Source organism: Lepidochelys kempii, chromosome 11 (assembly GCF_965140265.1).
Source record: "Lepidochelys kempii isolate rLepKem1 chromosome 11, rLepKem1.hap2, whole genome shotgun sequence".
Classification (NCBI taxonomy): Eukaryota; Metazoa; Chordata; order Testudines; family Cheloniidae; genus Lepidochelys; species Lepidochelys kempii.
Window position 1 is genome coordinate 52,785,374 of NC_133266.1, and position 18,584 is coordinate 52,803,957.

General features: G+C 41.9%; 1 protein-coding gene across 6 annotated transcripts in view; it reads left to right on the top strand.

Annotated features, from left to right (window-relative positions):
• GLS (glutaminase) overlaps positions 1–18,584 on the top strand; it is a 165,267-nt gene that overhangs the window by 143,018 nt on the left and 3,665 nt on the right. For all 6 annotated transcript variants that reach the window (XM_073306201.1, XM_073306196.1, XM_073306202.1 and 3 more), the window contains 3 exons: positions 13,329–13,390; positions 16,295–16,371; positions 16,459–16,522. In XM_073306201.1, the coding sequence (XP_073162302.1) occupies positions 13,329–13,390; positions 16,295–16,371; positions 16,459–16,522 (203 nt within the window). The remainder of the gene's footprint in view (positions 1–13,328; positions 13,391–16,294; positions 16,372–16,458; positions 16,523–18,584) is intronic.

Below are 18,584 nucleotides of genomic sequence, written 5' to 3' on the forward strand. Positions count from 1 at the left end.
AATACAGACTAACACGGCTGTTACTCTGATTCCTGGTGAGTGTTGGAGACCCCAGGGCATGGCCACTAGTTAAGTCGAGGGGATGGAACGCCATAAGGGTCGAGGAAGTCTCCCTGCTGAAGGCCTAAGGGCTTCTTCTCAACCTCCCTTAATAGAATTCAGGCCTGGCTGGTTTAAGTAAGCTCTTTTGCTCTTAAAACAATGTTGCAGCCGCAGATAATGCCTTATAGTGTAAGGTTTGCTGACACCATGTTAAAGATAATAGGAGAGAGAGCTACAAGGCCAGACAGAATGTGCTGGTTGTTTAAGTTGCTAGGAATGCTTGTTAGAGGTTACAGGAAATAAATATTGTTGGAAGGCAGAGTATTTGTGCAAAGTTTTAATTGGCTGATGTGTAGTGCAGTAGCATTAAGGAATATAAAAGTGTGTGTAATAACCTGCTCTGGTGTGCAGGATTTGAGATTCTATTCTCCCTGTACCTTGTTTGCAGCTGCAAATAAACTTTTCTGCTTCTCCACCCCATTGTGATTACTGAGTGAAGCACACCAGGTAACGAACCCCTGCTGTTGTTTTGCCTCTCGGCACTGGGTGCTGGCAACATGAGGATTGCATTACAAGCTTCCTTGGATGCGTATGACACAGCTAGTAGCTCGATATCGACAGCAGTGGTCATGCGAAGGGCATCATGGCTTCATATCTTAGGGTTCTCGAGGGAGGTTCAAGCCACCGTGGAGGATCTCCTCTTTGAGGGGTCAAATTTATTTGCAAATAGGACAGACGAATCCTTCCACTCCTTTAAAGATTTGAGGGCAACTCTATGGTCTTGAGGTATTTAGATCCCTATATAAAAGAGAAGGAAGATCTGGTAAATACCACAGTGCACAGAGACTCAGTTTCTCCCTCCTCAAAGACACTATGACCCACAAAGAGAAAGAGACAGAGGGCTGCAAAACATAGACTGCCCCATCACAAATATCAGTGTCTCAGCCATCTACATCAAAGCAATAATTTTGATCAAAGCCCCACGTTACCACCCCTAAAGTCACTTGCTGCAACAGCCTAAGCATTTCCATCAGTTTGGCAACAGCCTTACCCTCTTCTCTCAAATGTGGCAGAATATCACCACAGAGAAGTGGGTCTTAGAAATTATCACCATGTATACTCAATCCACTTTACCACCCTCCCTCTTCAGGGACCTCTCTCGTGAGCACCTTTTACACGAGGAAATGAAAAAACTCCTACAACTAGGTGCAATAGAACTAGTTTCAATCCAACACAAAGGGGAAGGGTTTCTATTCCAAGTATTTTCTGATACAGAAAAAGAGTGGTGGGTGGAGACCCATTCTAGACTCAAGGGCACTCAACAAGTTCATGAAAGTACAACAGTTCAAGATGGTTACTTTCGTAGCAATAATCTCATCACTGGACCAGAGGGATTGGTTCTCAGCCCTTGATCTCCAAGATGCCTATTTTCATATTACCATTAATTGATCACACAGGAGATTCCTCAGGTTCACCCTGGGACAGGATCACTTCCAATATAAAGTGCTCCCGTTCAACCTGTCATCTGCACCCAGGGTGTTCTCCAAGGTCCTCGCTGTTGTAGCTGCACACTTCCAGAAACAAAGAATTATTATATTTCCATATTTGGACGATTGTTTGCTCAAAGTTCCTTTTCTAGACAAGGCATTAATAGCTATGCAATCGGCCCTGGACCTTTTCTTACAAATAGGCTTTCAAATAAATACTCAGAAATCAGCACTGACAACTTTTAGTTCATAGGGGCCTATCTTGAGGTAGTGGAGGCCAAAGCCTTCCTTCCAGTGCATAGATTCAGCACCTTAGTTAGCTTGGTCTCAACAGTTCAGACCAGTCCATAGGTATCAGCCAAAACCTGCCTACAACTACTGGAGCACATGGCGGTGAGCATCTTTCTCATAACACATGCCAGACTCCACATGCGTTGTCTCCAGGAGTGGCTCAAAAACTACCCAACAGATCCAATTTAAACAAGCTTATCTCAATGCCCTCTACAGACAAAAACTTACTCAACTGGTAGACGGATCTCCACAATGTGTGTGCCAGAGTTCTCTTCATCTAACTACCTCCTTCACTAATACTGATTACAAATGCATCCTTATTAAGATGGGGAGCCCACTTGGATGAGTATACAGAGCAGGGCAAGTGGTCCCCTTCGGAGTCAACGTTACACATCAACCTGCTAGAGCTCAGAGCAGTAAGAAATGCCTGCTCACACTTTTTACCAATAATCAAGAACAAACACCCAAAGATAATGACAGACAACGTCACTTGCATGTTTTACATAACCATGAAGGGGAAGAAAGATCACCTTCCCTTGTGCTGAAGCAGTGAAATTATGGAATTGTTGTATCCAGCACAGGATCCATACCTCAGCTGCTTACCTGCCAGGACTTCAGAACATCACAGCAGACACACTCAGCAGGAAGTTCTCCCAAGAACACAAGTGGGAAATAGATACCACCATTCTACACAGAATATTCATACCCAGGGAACTCCTGTGAATAGACCTCTTTGCCACAGCCGAGAACAGCAAATGCCCACAATTCTGCTCAAGAGCAGGTCAGGTCGTTGATCTCTTGTGGATGCCGTCCTTCTCAAGTGGAACAGACATCTCTTACATGTGGTTCCTCCCATTCAATTAATACCTAAAGCAGTGGTGGCCAATCTGAGCCTGAGAAGAAGCCAGAATTTACCAATGTACATTGCCAAAGAGCCACAATAATATGTCAGCAATCCCCCATCAGCTCCTTCCCCTCCACTTCTAGCATCTCCCACCCACCAGCAACCCCGCCGATCAACACCTCCCCCTCCCTCCCCGCACCTCCCAATCAGCTGTTTTGTGGTGTGCAGGAGGCTCTGAGGGGGGGATGGGGAAGAAGCGAGGGTACTGCAGGCTCAGGGGAGGGGGCCGGAAGGGGTGGAGTAGAGGCAGAGCCATGGGATGAGCAGTGAGCACTCCCCAGCACACTGGAAAGTTGGCACCTGCAGCTCCAGCCCCGAAGTCGGTGCCTATACGAGGAGCCGCATATTAACTCCTGAAGAGCCACATGCGGCTCCGGAGCCACAGGTTGGCCACCCTGACCTAAAGTAATACACAAAATAAAGGAAGAAAAGGCCAAAGTTATTTTGATAGCTCCAGCAGGGCGCAGACAGACACAATTTCCTTACTTTTTACAGATGACCCTCCAATCGCTCTTCACCCCATTTCACAACTCCTTTCTCAGGATGTGGGCCAGATCCACCACCCGAATCTGGGAATTCTCTGCCTGAAAGTGTGGCTCCTAAATGGAGGACACAATAAAGTTCTGATAAGTATCAGGAAAACAACCACTCACCACACACACATTCAGAAATGGAAGAGATTCCAAATATGGTGTTACACTAGACAAGTTACCACTATATTCTCTCCTTTGTCTCTGGTGCTAGGCTATATCCTGGAACTAAAAAAAATCAGGACTATTGTTAAATTCACTGAGAGTACATCTCGCAGCCATTACAACCTTCCAACGCCAAATAGAAGGGCACTCAGTATTTGCTTATTCCACAACAAAAAGATGTTTCTTAAAGGTATGCAGAACCTTTATCTTCAAATTTGAGATTGCACGGGACCTTAATTTATTTCTATGCTGCCTCATAGGTCCCCCCCTTTTGAACCTATGGCCATTTGCTCACTCCTACACCTCTCTATGAAAACGGCATTTCTAGTGGCCATCATGTCCGCCCCTAGAATGGGAGGAGAGAGGGGCTCTCATGGCATACCCTCTCTTTACCGTTTTCTTCAAGGATTAGGTCACTTTTCAACTGCACTCAAAGTTCCTACCTCGTGTGCCTTCATCCTTTGACTTGAATCAGCCTATCCACCTCCCATCGTTCTTCCCCAATCCTCACGGGGCTAAAAAGGAGGCAATATTGCACACACTGGATGTTAGGAGAGCATTAGCCTTCTATTTAGAAAGAACCAAGCCTTTCAGAAAATTTCCAAGACCGTTCCTTTCCGTAGCAGATAGATCTAAAGGAGCCTCGATATCTAAGCAAAAATTCTTGAAATGGATATCTGATGGTGTCAACTATTGCTCTTGTCAGCACTACTTGCAACCCCCACCGGGGACTTGCACGCACTCTACAAGATGGCATTCCACCTCCATAGCTTTCTTGAATGATGTTCTGATCACAGACATTTATAGAGCAGCGACCTGGGTGTCCGTTCACACATTTACAGATCATTCTGCTATCACTTATGACTCTGCATCTGATGCACTGTTTGAATTGACTGTTTCATCATCAACAAGAAATCCAATAGGGGCACTGCTTTACAACCACTTAGAGTGGAGCACGCATATGGATGCTACTCGAAGAGGAGGTTACTCACCTTGAGCAGTAACTGAGGTTCTTTTGAGATGTGTCCCCCTATGGGTGCTCCACTACCTGTCCTCCGTCCCTCTACTTCTGAGTTCTTATATATAGACTCTGTGGTAGAGAAGGAATTGAGGGCAGTTTGGCTGCACAGCACTGTATAACGGCCAAGTACGGCGTGAGACAGGGATAACGTATGTGTGGCCCAAACAGGCACTGCTATCAAAAATCTCTGACCCTAGCGGCAGGGACACAGGCACACCTAGAGTGGAGCACCCCTGAGGGGGGACACATCTCAAAGAACCTCAGTTACTTCACAAGGTGAGTAACTTCCTCTTGCATGCTCACACTATCCTTTGTTGGGGAGCACCGTAGTAGGTAAGATGACCCAAGAGTGGTCCTTGGCCTGACTGGTTCCAGGAAATCTCTCAGGAGTGCATGGGCTGAGATGCCATCTTTTATCATAGATTACACTAACATGTACTATGCTTAATGCATATTCAGTAGGTGTTTCAACACCTTTACCTTTTCTGTATTTCCTCACCTTACTAATATTGGGGTGCCCTTCTCCCATAGATTACTAGGTCTTTTGCTTCAAGTTTATTAGCATATATATCATTTAGTCACCATGATATTCTTTTGGTGGGACATCTGCTGATATTCTTACCTTAAAATATCTAAAGTTCCTCTGGCATTTTGTGGTTACCTGTCAGCAATTTAGCAACAGTTGCTTATGACAAAACTCTGTCTTGTGATCTTGTGACAGTGGGTCATTTATGCGATTAGTTACTTATGTCAAGGTTTTAGGCCTTAGGCCTCTGTTAGTTTGGTTAACCTGTTGCTTTATGGGTTTGAGACTTATAGGCTTTTATATTATTGCCGTAATCTGTACCTATACCTTAATATGCCCATGTATCTATAGCAACATAGCTGGCTGCAAATCGTCGCCTGTCCCCCCTTTGATGGGGTGATTACTAGTGAACGGAACTATTTAGGGTCTTACAATATCTCCATATGGAGGCTTAGGAACTGGACATCCTGTTAGTGGCTGTTGTGGATGAATAGGTGCATAGGGATATTCAGGTACCTGGTATATTGGTGCTGGTTGCATGGACACACATGGCTTCTCAGATTGGGTTACTTGAGGTTGATTGGTCACCTCCTGAAAGGTAATAGAATTCTGAGTGGAGATAACTTGGGGTTGACTTCCCACAGAAGGTGTTTGATATCCTTTGCATGGACCCCTGATTTTACAATGCATACAACACAATACAACAACGATTATTTCGACTGCAATATCTTGCACAAAATCCTTCCCTTTATTCCAGTCTCCATTTAGCTAGCACCTCATCACTTCCGTCCATTAACCTTGTGAACATTTGTCCTGCCTTGGTTACTTCATCACTAGATGTTATTAAGTGTGAATATTTACTCTCTATTAATTGCTTCAGTTTTAAATCTAGTGGGGGAATATGAAGCTGGAACATTGGTGTGTTCTTTGCTGGACTAGATCCTGGTATTCTGGATTAGTGGTGATAACGGTTTCATTTTCAAAAACAGGTACAGGACAAATTTCCACGAGCCCAGTTAATATGTGCACCTTTGGATCAAAACAAAATTTTTTAGTTATGACCTTGTGCTCTGATTGACCAGGATGAAACTTTTGACTGTTACTACATAATATTGGCCATTGTCACAATAGGTCACCCTTTCTGTGGGAAGTTGCTACTTGGCCAGTTTAAGAGTATGGTGATGATGACAATTGGTTTTGTAGTTGGTACCCTTCTTCCTGGGCAACACAACAACGTGTCTACCTCAAACACGTTACTTCTGCAGATGTATGAACACCATTTTTCAGAGCAACAGGCAATATATGGAAATTTCCAGGTTTGGGTGCCTTAGTGATAGACCACCAGAAAAGGTACATTCATTTGTACCTTATAGATGTTTTCTACGTGACCTGCTGAGTGGATTGCTGCTAATTGGCTAAAAAAAATCTTCATGTGGATTGAACACAGGCAGCGAGTCCCTGAACGAGACATATAAGGATTTTGCCATGATACAATATTTATTAAATAACACTGGTCACGATCAGGGTGTGGTATCAGCAAATCCACAAGCAGTAACCCAGGGCAGAGGGCTGTCATGGTTGATGGCATCCCACAGGATGATCACCTGGAAAATATTAAAGCCAGTAATAATATTATTTAATGAAAAATGGGTGAAGAGGCTGTAATGCTTTCTAAAGAGCGTGGGAGGACTCTCGGAAAAGCAGGACACACAGTAATAGATTATAATCTGGATTCAGTGACCCTGCTCAGCCAAGAGCTTCTGATGGAGTTAATCCAGTTTTGAGCTAAATTAATTTTTTCCAAACAGGTTTTTTTTCCTGCATGCGCAGCAGCGACATTTCTCTCTCCTATATCATGTGCAAAACTGTTAAGGGATTGAAGAGAGACAGTTAAATTAAGCAAACACCCTTATTCCTTGGCTGGCACTTCCACAAGACAGAAATAATTGATTGGGCGACCCAGACAATATCTTGCTGAATTGAACATGATCCACGACCTGGCAGGGCCTGGATCTTTTCTAATGAATAGAGCTCTGCATCATGTAACTCAGGGAAGAGGTTAGCTTGAATGATGATCATCACAGCCATACCTGATCATGTGTAAGAGAATTATTTATATAAAGTAAACGTTTGTTACATTTCTGTGCTAACTGGTGGTAAATGATTCCCATCATATCACTTGTGTGCAAATATATTTGTTTGCTTTGAGATATCTCATGAAACTTTGAGGTCCTGTTTACACAGTGAAAACAGCAAAACCAGCTACTTTGATAATACAGGAAGTCCCCCTTACTCCAAACATGGTTACAACACAGGTTTCAGAGTAGCAGCCGTGTTAGTCTGTATTCGCAAAAAGAAAAGGAGTACTTGTGGCACCTTAGAGACTAACCAGTTTATTTGAGCGTCAGCTTTCGTGAGCTACAGCTCACTTCATCAGATGCACACACAGTTATTCTAGTGGCGTGGATAGGACCGTTCATTGTTAGCTGTTTCCAACCATGCTCATGTCTTTGACTTGGGGTTGGAAACTTTTACACTATTGAGAAATCTTTCTAATGTGGCAGGCTTGGATTTTTGTTTTCAAATCTGGAATGGGGATTCTTTAATAACCCTTATTGTCTTTATTTAAATGCCAGTAACAATATACCACACCAAGTTAGTGCAGTGGGGAAAGGACAAAACAAAGAGATGCTTTTTACAACTACTACCTTTGCAGCCTTGTATACATTTACCCATATGAGATCAGTGCTTGTCAGTGGGGCTAGACTGATAACTCTAAAAATTAAAGTCCCTTTCCCCACAGTAGGAGTAGTGCACAATTTCCCTGTCTGTTTCCTCTGGGGGAACCACGTCTAGCGATGAGAAAATGCTGTTCAGTCTCCATGCCCATGCAATCCTTAGTGCTTCTAAGACTGCCAGCATGGGTGCCAGTTGCAGTGATTTTTGTGGTGATGGACAGCTGTCTACTAGAAACTGTATTGTGAGCACAGAACTTCCTACTTAGGACAGTGAGGCTGTCATATCATACCAATCACTACTGAGATGGAACATTGCTCAAAATGCCTTGTTTGCCACATGAAGTGGACGATGAGTGAACCCAGAGGACTGCCAACTAGTTTATGCTTAAATAGCAAGCTGCCTTCTTAAATAGTTGACTCTGGTCATACATTTTAAGAGATTTAAGTTGGTTTAAATGGCTTTAATAAGGATACATGGCTGTAAAGCAGAAAATGGCAAGGGGTTGAACTAGTTTCAGGTCTCAGAGCTAGGAATGACAGATGCTGTGTTCTTGGGGAAGACATTTAACCCCTCTCCCTCAATTTCAAAATTAGGATAATACCTCCTACACAAGTGGGGTTGTGTTCATGGTGGCAAAGAGTTTTTACAATAATACATCCAACAGCATAACACTTTTGAAAAGCCGGTGTTAACTATGGCCAGAATATTTTTTCATGTTGGCCACTTTTAGCTGATTTTTGGAGCACAGGATAGTTCATATTTTCTGCCTGGAACTTCCTCTGACAGACTCCCCCCTCCCAAAAAAACGGTAACAAACCCCCTTAATTCATGTCAGAATTAGAATACAAAAATAAAATCAGAAAAACTAAGTTGGTACAAACCTGAGTTGGCAGCAGCAGCGGCTTAATACCCATATTTTGTTTTCCAGCACTCTGAAAGGAAATCGATGCAAGCACTAAGAGCCAGTTTACTTTACATTTCTCATCACGTACTGTGTGTCAGAACTCACGTTAGAATGTTAAATGTAACAGTCTGTAGTGTTGTTGTAGCCATGTTGGTCCCAGGATTTTAGAGAGACAAGCTGGGTAAGGTAATATCTTTTATTGGACTAACTTTTTTCTGTTTTTGACAAACAGAAGTTGGTCCACTATAAGATATAACTGTTCCATTTTGGATTCTGCACCGGAGCCGTGTGCTGGTATTTAATCCAAAACATACATTTAACAATCACTCCCTTCTACTTGTCCTTCAGCTGCTTAAATCTCCTTGGCTACAGAGAGTATATAGTAGGGGCTTGCTCCAAAGCCTACTGCAGTTGGTGGAAAGACTCGCCTAGACTTCAGTCGGCTTGGATCAGGCATAAGGTGAATTTCCTATTCTTGTTTTTGAAGATGAAGAGAAAAATGTTTCTACCAATTTGAGTAGCATAAACAGTCAACTTCTGAACATCAGACATACCATTCCTTATCGTTTGTGTGGCTAGAGTGGTGGCGATTGCTTCTAATCAGATTGGCTGGTTTCACTGGCATAAAATGTTTCCCTAAGCAATTGACTATCAGTTTATGAACCCATTCTACTTATCTCCCACAACATACTGGAGTTTTTGCTCTCATTTATTTTGTGTTGCAACACAATCTTGCTCCTCATATTTCCTTGCCTGCTCCCAAGAACAACGTAAACTATTTGGCTACCTTCTATATCAAAGTTTTCACTTTTGCAGTAGATGCCATTGTTTCAGGCTAACAATTTCAGAGAGTGCTGGCTGTTCATTTTTAATTTTTAGAATACAAAACTGCTTTGATATCTTCTGAGTTAACTTCCATAAATACAAATCCTCCAACATCTGGCTCTTTTTAGTTACTTTTCACAATACATTTTTGCTGAATTTAATTGCGTTTATCAGACTGATATATGGTGTGTTAACATTAGTTAGATTATTACAATATTTGGATATAACCAAAATTCACAGAAACAGTTCCTTTCTGGAACCTTCTGAAAGGGCTGTGGAAAGTCTCATCTGGAATTCAAGCAATGTCTGGTATTTGTTGAGAGGATTTTCGGTGTTCCTTGAGGTTTAGTAGTTGGATCCATTTATATGCCCATATGTGTGGTTTTCAGCTGCTACCTTTTGAATAATTCCCATGGAAAAGTCCACTCCCTTACTCTTGTTTTGTGAGTCACACACTCATGGTGAGACGTAGGGGTGAGAGATGCTGACAAGCACTCAGAAAAGGAAGGAGCCTCTCTCTCCTACAGAGCCCAGAAACTCCAGAGAGAAGGGTAAGGAATGTCTTCTGCAAAGGTTTGTAGAAGGAGGCCAAATATCTGCGTCCCCACCAACATTGCGTACAGTAGTGAGGAGTGGCGTAGATTTTGTTTAGTGATGTGTGTGATTTACTGAAGGCTGAATTCAGTAAAAGACTTGTGAGCATGAGACCACTGTTGTGCCTGTATCTCAGACCTCTCATTGCTTTGTCTTATGAACAGAACGTTTTCTCCTAAATTGATATAGTATGGTCAAGACTTTTAGAAGATGTAGAGTCAAAATTATCTGTTGCTCACAGAAATGCAGGAAAATAAATAACTTATGAATACAAAGTTTTTAACTGGATCTGTAGCCACTCACAATCCTTTGGCTTCATCTTTGCTTAGAAAGTTACATTCTGGATTTTCCAGTTTAATAGCAAAGCAGGAGGAGGAAAACTGTTTAAAGAGGACCTTAAAAATACTTCTGGGAAATGCAAATTAGCCTAGCTCAAATCAAGAGTTTAATTTTCTCTGCACCTATATTACAAGGTGCAGAATGCCCTCAACTCATGCTGAATTGGGAATTGAGGGTGCTCAGCAGCTCACAGTTTTGAGCCCATAATTCTTAAATTTTATACTGTCAGCAACCTAAAGAGTAGGTGGGGGGTTCTTGCAAGCAGTGTAGCAGTTTTCACTCATCTCTGGGGAGAGCCACTTCCTGAATTGCATTCAGATAAAATTAAAAGGTAGTTAAGCTAATTTCCATTTGTTGCCTATATTTCTAAACACAGACTTCAGACCGATACCTGGAAAAGTACAGTGTCATCAACTGTACTTAAAGGGGTCAGTAATGGGGTACAGAACTGTATAGCTCCAGCTCATGTCAGTAGTGGCCATGTTACCATCTAGTAGCTGTCCAGTAGCTTATCTGAAATGGGTTTGGTGGTCTCAGCATAACCCGCAGAGTACATGTCCACATCACAAAGCTAGAACCATCCCGCTGTTTGGCACTTTCATTGGTCGTCTCAGTAAAGAGGTCAGGAATTGAATGGTCATGGAAGTTGAACTACATTTTCATTCGGGGGAGCGACTCCTCCAATAACAAGGCAGGGACACATTAGCAGGATAGTGTGAGGAAGTTGCTGCTGTTTCTCCTGATAAATAGATTAATTCAATCTACCTGTCTTAAGTACTCACATCTCCACAGTATTGTAAGGCACCTTACAATCCTGAATGTCTTTATTCTCAACACCCCTGTGAGGCAGAGCAGGGCTAGTCTCCCCATTTTACAGATGGAGAACTGAGGCAAAGAGAGGTTCAGTGACTTGCCCCATGTCACCCAGGAAGTCTCAGGCAGCAAAGAATTAAACCCAGACCTCCCAAGTCTTTGGCTAGTGCTCTAAGTATTGGACAGTCTTTCCTCTCAGTCTGGCATTGTTTGTGCGTGTGCTAAAAGAAAAAAACCAAAACAGCATATAGACTAGAAAATGGGTATAATACATTGCAATGAGGCAGTTAATTAATTACAAAACCTTTTCTATAAGCTGTATATAATAAATAGTGGACTGAAACCCAGGAGTAACTTGACAGCATATGCAGCCTTTCCCCTCTATTTAATTGATCTCTTGGAGAAAAAGGGGAGGTTTTAAAACTCCTGGAGTGACAGTCTGACATTATTTTTTATCGTGGTAGCCAAGTAAACATAAGTAACCAGCTTGAGCTCCAGAGCTCCATGCTTTGCCCTGCCTGACCATGTTAATGATACAGGTCTATCTGTGCGTGACAGTTGCAGTCAAGCACACCACAAGAACAACAAAATATAGCAAGTAGCTTGGCTAATAGCAGAGAGCATGAAACGAATGATAACAAGAGCGCGTTCTTGGGGCCCACCCTGCAAATTGGCAGGTGTCCTCACCTCCCACTGAAGTCATTGGGAGTCACAGGCCCTCAGCACCTTGTAAGTCTAGGCCCTAAGTTAATAGACTTTGGATTTTGTCATTTTCTTCACAAAAGGGCAAAAGGTGACTTGACCCAGTGCACCTATGACTCCAGGGTAGCCCAAGAAAGTTGTCAGAGTGCTAAAGCCCAGAGACCTTGTGTCAGTGTCCACACAAGGGGGCAAGGCAGGAGGACAGTACGCCAGTGAGTCTGCTAATATTGATTCAAGGTAACCCCACTAGTGTTCATATACTGCTGGACTAAAGACACTGGCTGTGCCTGCCTTCGTCTTTGTGTTACAGGTTTTGAGGTCACAGCATATGCTGTAAAGAAGTGACTTGTTTATGCCCTTCTCTTCTTTCCATATAGGTTACTGTGCTGCTTTATAACAAATACCTTCATTTGGTACTTGGTAATGTGAAATGATTCCTCGATTCTGGCTTATGAAAGGCACAGATGATGACACAGCACCCCTTAACCTGCTCCCAGTGCCCCAGGACTACGTCCACGCTGTTCGGGGAACAGGTGGAGAGGTTTGGGTGGGCGTGTGTAGAGAATTCCTTCCTTTCTGGTGCACCAAGAAGAATGGTGATTCTGTATTGGTCTGTTACAATGATAGTCTATAAAGGAGGCAGAGCTCAAACCAAACTGAGTGGAAGAGTTTAAGCTTGGGAACCTTGGTGTTGGAGGGCAGTGCAATGTTGCAAATCTCATTGTAAAAGGATAAGACTTGGTATCTCTACCTGGCCATAAATGCTGATGAAACCAACTGTGTGAAATGTGTATTTGGCCCTTATTATCTAGAGCAGCCTTTTTGAAATGTGCCTTTTCTGTCTTGCTTATGCTTATTAGTTTTTCTTTTTATTATTTAACACTGTGAAGCATTCTGGGATGTAGTCTGTAAAAAGCCTCCATAGTATATCAGCTAAAGTGATGGAAAGTATGAGCAACAACAGTGTATTGAAACAGGTGCTGTATGCAGATGTCCTCAGACAGCTTTTCCTTGGAATCCTTCGTGCTGACTGGTAACATCCCCTACTCTTCAAGTATCTATTCAGCGTAAACGATCAGTCATGATGAATTATGCAAATCATGCAGTGGGTTAGAGAGTGAGTAGTATATAGTGTTACATTTAAAAGAGAAATACAATTTGGCCAACAAAGGAAAATATTTCGAGATTTTTGTCATAGTAAAATACAAATTGGTGATGTTCTACTTTCTAGTGTTTCTATGCATTCAGAGTTGGACCAATAAATTACCTGTGGTGAAGCTGTTTGGAATTCGATCTGACAACGTTTTCAGATTGTACTGCAAATGTACCTAGAGAAATTGTTACATAGTTGACATGTTTGCCAACAGTGACCCTACTATATCTTAGCTTTCTTCCCACAAGTCACCTCAAGAGAAAAAAAAAACTTTTTTCCTTCCCACTTTGCAGGTGAAGTCTGTGATAAATCTCTTGTTTGCTGCCTACACTGGGGATGTATCTGCACTCCGAAGGTAAAACCAATATGGTGTTGGGGAAAGGACATCACTTGTTTCGACTACTATTATACTTTGTTTCTGAACATATGACCATGTTAGGAGACGTTAGAGCTGCTTTAATACGCCAAGGTAGCAGGGCCATTTAAACACACGAGGTGTTAAAAGAATGTGCTCTATTGGATCTAGCACTGCTTTTAATGTCTAGTCTTCAGATCCCAACAGAACAAGGAGTTAAGCTTATTACACAATCAGTCCTTTGTTCTGCATATCAAAACTTCATGTGGATAATATGAAAAATAATGTGTACATCAGGTTATAGTCAGAGGTATAACCATATAAAATGGCACCACGCTGCTTTGATATAAATGGAAAAATCAGTTTGTGTCTCAGTCATGTTATCTTCCTCACAAATTTTTACAGCAATGGAAGAGCAAGCTGGGTTCTAGTCTGCCTTGTGAACCAATTCCAGAACTGTGAGCAAAGCTCAAATTGAGGAATGTTTATTGCTAGTGAGGTAGGAGCCAGATGGAACCCAGCTTGATTTTCAGATCCCACGTATGGTTTTTGTTTTGTTTTGTTTGTTTTTTGTAGGGCTGGCAGTATTTAAAAATCCTTTTGCATTTTACACTAAGCAGATTTCACACAAAGTCCCTGAGAGAGCAGATAAATGTGGAAGGCTTAATTCTTCACTGTACCTTTGCAAAGCTGGGACAAAGCTAGCAGTGGAGCTGCTGTAGTAGCTTTATACTGGTTAGAGATTCTTCCGACACGGGGGGGATTTTCCATGAAATTTCTCCAGCTGATGTAAGTTCTGTTTGTACTTCACATCCCAAAGTGATCTCACCCAGTCAGAGAATCTGCCTGGAACTAGGGTTTTGGCTGGACTGAGAGAGGTATGTATGCACATAAGTATGCTCCATAGTGGCATTTTAAGAGTGATTTTTGTGACTGGAACCACAGATGAAGATGCCAGGAAGGAAGCCAAATCTCTAGTCTAATCTTAAAGCCAGGTCACTTTGGTGCCTCTTTTATTAAATCTCAGATGAAAATATAATGTACTTTTGATACTGTGACGGGTTCCCCCCGGGGGTGCCATCTGGACCTGGGGTACCCCTGAGCCCCTGACCCACCAGCCTGGGCTCCCTTTACACTGTACTGCTGTGACCAGACTGCACTTCCACCAGCACACATACAGGTAGGGAAACACCCAGCTGCAGTTGCATGCAGACGCTGTGCTCAGCCTTGCATGGTTTGACTCCAACTAGGGAGCTTCCCAGCTACTCAGGCACGCACCCCCTTTGGGGTGTAAACCCAAAACTATACCATCTTGCATTGCACAGGGACTGCACAGGGTAAGCTTATGAAATTGGCCCCGTCCCTCAATGTAGAGAGGAATATACAACAGCTTTCTGCCCCAAGTTCTGACTTCCACATACTGGTTTTAGATAAATCAGAAACCAGTTTATTAACTATAAAAGATAGATTTTAAGTGATTATAAGGGCTAGCAAACAGATCAAAGCAGATTACCTAGCAAATAAAAAATGCAAACTAAGCTTAATATGTACTACATAGGATGAGAATTTGGTATTCATATCTGATCTAAGTGATGATACAAGCAGGCTGCAGATTCTTAAAGGGCAAGCTGCACTTGCTTACAGCTTGGAATCCCCGGGTATTCCATTCACAGGCTAAAAGTCCAGCAGTTCCGTCAGTTCAATATTTGTTCCTTAGGTGTTTCTAGGAGTCTCTTTGGGTGGGGAGTCAGTGAAGAACCAAGATAATGTTACTCCCTTGCCTTATATAGCTTTTGCATATGGCAGAAACCCTTTGTTTCCAAGCTTAGTTCCCACACCAGTCAGTGGAAGTATATTGACATCCCAAGATGGAATCCAGCACCAGGTGACCTGGTGACATGTCGCTGTAGTGTCACAGCAGCCATGACTCAGAGGCAGTGTGCAGCATCCTCAGGAAGGCCCCCAGGTGGGAGATAAGCATCTTCTAATGCCTATTGTTTTCTCTAATGGCCCTTCCCCACCCAACTTTTTAGAATGAAAGCATCTTGTCTAGTGGGTATTCCGCAGGTGTAAACACATTTGTAATACAGGTTTCAGAGTGGTAGCCGTGTTAGTCTGTATCAGCAAAAACAACAAGGAGTCCTTGTGGCACCTTAGAGACTAACAAATTTATTTGGCATAAGCTTTCGTGGGCTAAAACCCAATTCATCAGATGCACGGAGTGAAAAATACAGTAAGCAGTATAAATATTACAGCACATGAAAAGATGGGAGTTGCCTTACCAAGTGGCGGTCAGTGCTAATGAGGCCAATTCAGTTAAGGTGGAAGATGCCTATTCTCAACAATTGGCAAGAAGGGGTGAATATCAAGAGAGGGAAAAGTACTTTTGTAGTGCTAACGAGGCCAATGCAATCAAGGTGGACGTAGCTCATTCAGCAGAGGGAAAATTACTTTTTTGTAGTGACCCAGCCACTCCCAGTCTTTATTCAGGCCTAATTTGATGGTGTCCAGTTTGCAAATTAATTCCAATTCTACAGTTTCTCGTTGAAGTCTGTTTTTGAAGATTTTTTTGTTGAAGAATTGCCACAGATACATAGTCAATACGTACAGGTACATAGTCAATATTCCTAACTTCAGATACAAAAATGATACATGCATACAAGTAGGATAATCCTATTCAGCAGATCATAACCTTTCCAAAGACACCTCACTGATCTATCTTGCATAAAATACATAACTGTCATAATCCTATCATAACATCACTATGAACAATATGGGGTACAGTGTCACAGATACCACTTAAATCCTGTCAGAGGGCATTTCATTGTTTTACAGTAGAAGTATGATCACTTCTGTATTTTTGTAATTCTTTCTAAGATTGTCTTTCTGAATTTGGCTTTTCAGATTTGCTTTGTCGGGTATGGATATGGAGCAAAGAGATTATGATTCACGAACAGCATTGCACGTAGCAGCTGCAGAAGGTAATGACTCTTGACAAATAAAATATTATCTATTAATTTAGTGGGCTTAATTTAAAAAGTATATTAAATCCTTCTTTTATTTTATAGGTCATGTGGAAGTAATTAAATTTTTGCTGGAAGCCTGCAAAGTGAATCCTTTCCCCAAAGACAGGTGAGTAGTTGCACTGTTGTATGAAGGAGGGGAGCTCCAGTAACTAATTAGATTGGTGAATCCAACTCTAGTGCGGTCAATGGACCGGAGTCCTTGTTTCCTCTGAAATCTCATTGGATGCTGAAACTAGTGACAATTGGGACCATCTGATCTACCCAGCTAACTTGCAGCTGGTGCTAGAGCTCCCTGGAGCTGTTTCTGCTCATTTGATCTAGCAACACTAATTCCTCCCTTAAAGAAGCAGGAATTCCAGACCTCAGTAGGGAAGACTGAGAAAATAAATCACTGGCTAGAGAATTTTCTTTCAAAATAGGCATCAAAGCAAGAAAAAGGAATTTGTAGTTTGATGTGTGTGTGTGTGTGTGTGTGTGTGTGTGTGTGAGAACATACATGCGGAACACGCACGCGGATGTGGGTGTAAGAGGTGTCTCTGTGTGTTCCTGTCCAAATTAACTAAAACTATTCACAAACTTCAGTGTGAACTTGACCCCATTAAAAAAGGCTGTTTTACTGTTCTGGTGTCCTGAGAGAGGTGCAGTTCACATGGTTTGTTATGTATAATCATTAACTTTGTTTTTAATTTCACCTCCAGTTTTATTATTGTAACTCAGAGTGTGGCATTGGAAACCAGAAAAAAATAGGTCCGTGCAAGGTCCCTCACCAAAAGAAAACAAGGCCCGACATCAGTAATGAAACCACGCTCGCCCACTCTCTCTAGCTCTCTTAATCAAGTACATTTGTGTCGTTGTCTCTGCTTCCTTCAGTGTGCGTGTACCTTTCAATGCTTCCCTCCGCAGAACAGTGATTTTGCTATTTAACAGTAAAGCATAGAATTAGCTTTAATTTGATAGTTTATTTCATGTGATGCTGTACAGACTAATATAAGTCTGCTAATGTCTTGTATTATGTGCACAATGTCCTCCTTACGGCACTTATAGGAGTGTCAGAAAGGCAGAGCGTTTTGAGTCATTTATCATTACCTGTGATTTTTTGAAGCTTTCCTGTTAAGGTGAGATTTTTACTTTTTGATACTGTCCTTTTCAAAAGGAACTCACAGTGCTACAGAGTTCATACACCACAATTAAAATGTAACCAAGTTTGGTGGGAAATCTGCATTGTGTTTACACCTGCTCTAACTACCAGCTTTTCCATTAAAACCCCTCAGGGGAAGAGTTTGTCCTGTACTAAAAGGACGTCAAAGATCAACACTAGGAAAACACTTCAGTACCAATAATCTGAGGCACGTTTCTGGGGTTGATTTACTTGGTGAAAGGAAGGCAAAAAATAAATACTTTACATTGGCTTTGTTGAAATACTATATTTAGATATCTCTTACTCTCCTGTTTAAGAGGGGAAAATATACAATTGTATGCAATAGCCTTTGCATATTGTTGTTACATTTGAGAGGGTTTAGTGTGGATGATGTGAAAATAGCAGCAGTTACGCTTGTATGTGTGTTTAGCTATGTTTTGTTTAGTCTGACGCTATCCATTAAAGTGCAGTTCTGATGTGAAAAATGACTGAAAAAAATCAGTTTTTATCGTCTTTTAGTGATTTCCATATCAAATGTGTTCAGTTTTCACACTTTCAAGTAAAAAGATTTTGTTTCCAGTGACTAACCGTGCACAATCAGCCTGTGGGCTGAAGATCAAGTTGGGTTCTTCCTTTATGTATTACCAATGGTCATGGTGGATTCTACATCACTGACCATTTTTTAAATTAAGATTGGATGTTTTTCTAGAAGAGATCATCTAGGAATTATGTTGGGGAAGTTTTATGGCCTGTGTTGTATAGAAGGTTACAGTGGTCCCTTCTGACCTTGGACTCTGAATCCCTGGTAATAAAAGTTCTTCATGCCAGATTTTGTCCTTGGTGACACCTGTGAATTCACACTGAAGACAGTGGTGTTACACGGATATGTGACTGGTTGAGCTGAACTTTATTAAACAATTATACTGAAGCATAAGAAGGAATGGAATCCCATTCATTCTCCATTAGTTATTTTGATACTGAAGGGGTAAAAAGTTGTGAAAACATCTGTTGTCAAAAAAGGTTGTGACCC